At 41.3% G+C, this 3,250-nt stretch overlaps 1 protein-coding gene across 1 annotated transcript in view; it reads right to left on the bottom strand.

Moving 5' to 3' along the window:
• Positions 1 to 224: 224 nt before the first annotated feature.
• Positions 225 to 3,250, bottom strand: part of DSG3 (desmoglein 3) — a 51,863-nt gene continuing 48,837 nt past the window's right edge. The window contains exons 16-17 of the mRNA XM_006899565.1: positions 694 to 950; positions 225 to 603 (exon numbers count right to left, since the gene is read on the bottom strand). Of these exons, the coding sequence (XP_006899627.1) occupies positions 225 to 603; positions 694 to 950 (636 nt within the window). The remainder of the gene's footprint in view (positions 604 to 693; positions 951 to 3,250) is intronic.

Raw genomic sequence — 3,250 nt, 5'->3', positions numbered from 1 at the left:
TTTTCTGAAAAACATTAAGATTCACTGCATATATGAGAAATTAACACTAACAACACACCCAACTTTGGAATATGAACTAGAAAATGTAAATGAATTATAATTGCCTGGTCATAATAGCCAGTTAGTGCCAAATTAGAATACCACAGGGAGAGTTTACGCACTGTTTTGAAGAATTTTGACCAAATTTCCTGACTTGAATAGGCTGCTATTCTGGTTCATTCTGGTCATATCAAAAAAGAACAAGGTTCTTCAGTACAGATCATGTTACGGGACCCTCGCAAATCTGTCTGGCCCTGTAGATTGCCCGAGACGCTAGCAACAGGGCAGACAACTCGTTCTGTCATGACTACGTTCTGTGTGAGAAGTGGATCAAAACCTCCAGTGCCAGGCTGAACATAAGAACCGGAAGACGAGTAAGTCTCGGTTATCAAATAATTTCCATGTTGCAAGGGGTCAGGAATGGAAATGGCCGGTTGGAGGACAGACCCAGAAGACGACAGAACGCAAGGTCCTTGACCTCCGAGCAGAGTCTGGCCCCTGATGGGTCCTGACTGCTGGCTGCCTGTGGGATGTCCACAGGCGCCAAACCCCAGACCACTTTCTCTGGTGGGCATCAGGGAACCACTTTCTCGGCAGGGTATTTGAGAACCACTTTGTTTGATGGGCATCTGAGAACCACTGTGTTTGCCTGACATCTGAGCACCACTTTCTTTGGTGGGCACCTGAGATTGTTTGGCATCGTCATCGAGACCTAGGCTGATCTCTGCAAGCTTTTTAAATTTAGGGCCTAATGAGTCCAAGAAGCTATCGTCCAGATCATCAGCAATGAAGCTGCAACAGCCCACGGAGCCTGTAGGAGACCTGGGAGCTTCCACTCCTTCGTTATCGTAGATGAGCAAGCAGTCGTTTGCTTCCTGGCCATCGTCTTCGTCTGCACAGGCAAATGCTTTCTGAAGATGGACAAAAAAAAAATGGGAAAGGAATCTTTTAAAAGACTCAATCAGAGCATATGATACTGCTTATAGAACTCAAAATTTCCCCTGAGGGAATACTGTAGGTATCCCAAACAATAAAGGAAAGCATTTTAGATTAACTCTCTTATTACAGAAGTTACCCTTTGATTGCACAAGGACATGGATAATTTAAAGAGCTCCAGTGGCACAGTTAGGGAACTCTGGTGGTCTAGTGGTAAGGAGTTATGCTGCAATCCCAAAGACACACGGTTCAAATCTACCAGCTGCTCCAAGGGAGACAGATCGGCAATCTCCTTCCTTGTGATTAACTGCCACTGAAAACCTGCCAAGCGGTCTAGATACTGGTTAGTTCCAACTCAACGGTACACAATAACAACAGTGACAGTTACTAATTGAAAGGTCACTAGTTTGAACCTATCAGCCAGAAGACAGATGTGTCCGACTGTGTCCATAAAGGTTATAAACTTAGAGAGCTATGTTGGCCTAGTGGACAGAAAGTTATACTACCAAGGCCAAGGTGGGTGATTTTAATCTGTTCAAATAGTATTTCTGTCAAACATTCTTCTAGATAGTATAGCATAGCACTGGTCTGTGCATGGCTGTAAAGAGGTAACGTGGTTGCTGTGATGCTAAACACTGTGGCACTGGTGTGCCAAATGTGATAATGGTTATCCATGGTGGACAGTGTTTGGTGGAGCTTCCCCATTAGAACAAGCTTGGAAGCAGGAGTAGCACCCACTTCCGAAATGGCTTGCCTCTGGAAACTCTATGAACAGTGCTCACAGGCCTTTTGTTCATAGAGTCGTTATGAGTTGTCTACAACTCGACGGCACCTAACAACAACAACATGAGGCAATTCTGTTATGTCTTTTGGCTCATTAGGAGTTTAAATAGAAGTTTGAGTTGGAAATGGTATTTCTGGTTGTCATGCCATCAAACTGAATCTAACCTAGGTTTATACTTAAGTCTTAATTTTTAAAATGTATCTCAATTTAGGTCTACACAGAAAATATGTTGCTGCCTTCAGGCTCTTCACTGGATAAAATAAGAGAATCTCAGTCGGCTTGTTTGGGATGTATGTGGGATATTATCCTGGGCTCCTTCCAAGAGAGCTCTTGCCGGCATAAGGCTTCTCCCAGACACTACGCCATACCTTGGCATATCTTCCCCCCTTTTTTATTATTGTGATTTTTTAAAATTGATATTTTAATAAAACTTTAAAAAGAACTTGGATTTTCATTCATTCATTGTTGCACATTTTCCTCCTTGCCTCCCCACCCCCAGTTTACTTTTTTCTTTGAAAAAAAGTTCTTTCATTGTTATATACCCCCACCACTACTTTACTATCCAGCTCTTATTCTGAACTCTTGTCATGCCAATAATACCTAATCATATATTCCTTTTAAACAGTTGTCTCCCTTGTCTGTTTCAATGCTGTGTACATTATTTATCCCTTCTTTTTTTCAGTTTTGCCCCAACCCCCATATTAGTCCTATTTTATAACAAGGGTATTTGTCTTTTTGTGTATATCTTGGCAGCCTTCATCTCAAACAAGTTTTCCTTGATGGACTCCTCAAACACAGCTTCCTGAGCTCTGACACCATGCCAGAGTCCTGACATGAGTCACAACACCAAACTAGATCTCTCAAAGGAAGATAGAGTCTGCTTAGGCCTCTGCTCATCCTTTACCACTAAACAGGAGGAAACCGATCTGCGACCACAATCTTCTCTTGTCCTTTCTTCCTTTTGTACTTCCTGACATATCTTGCCTCTCATCACTGACTAGGTCATACCTTGGCTATGCCATCTCATTCCTCCCGATATTTTATTCTCCCCATCACCGACTCCCAGTCCTACCTCTTTGTCCTATCTCTCATTTTTGGGTTGTAAATTTCCCGCTTCTTGGGCATAGTCAGCTTTGAAAATACAAAACGTGTTACAATTCCTCTTCAGAAAAATATTTGCATATGTATTAAAACATTCTTTATAGCATAGAAAATAAAGCAAACACAAACCAAACCTAAAAACCTATGTTTGGCTGATGACCCAACACTTAAATGCAGCGTTTTCTCAGCCATTTTTTCCAAGTAGAGGAATGAGATGCCTTGTATCATATTTCCTATTTTGTGTCTGTCCACTCATTCTTCCTTTAGAACAGGGACACAATATTGTCACACCACCCAGAATGGTTTACTAATGATAAAAATACAATAATATTTTCAATAATTCCATGCTTAGATATTATTATACTTTATATAGATATTAATATATTATTA

Source organism: Elephantulus edwardii, unplaced genomic scaffold (genome assembly GCF_000299155.1).
Source record: "Elephantulus edwardii isolate Elephantulus edwardi_28Jun2011 unplaced genomic scaffold, EleEdw1.0 scaffold00261, whole genome shotgun sequence".
Lineage (NCBI taxonomy): Eukaryota > Metazoa > Chordata > Mammalia > Macroscelidea > Macroscelididae > Elephantulus > Elephantulus edwardii.
The sequence above is the reverse complement of the archived record's forward strand: the minus strand, read 5'-3'. Positions and strand labels throughout refer to the sequence as shown.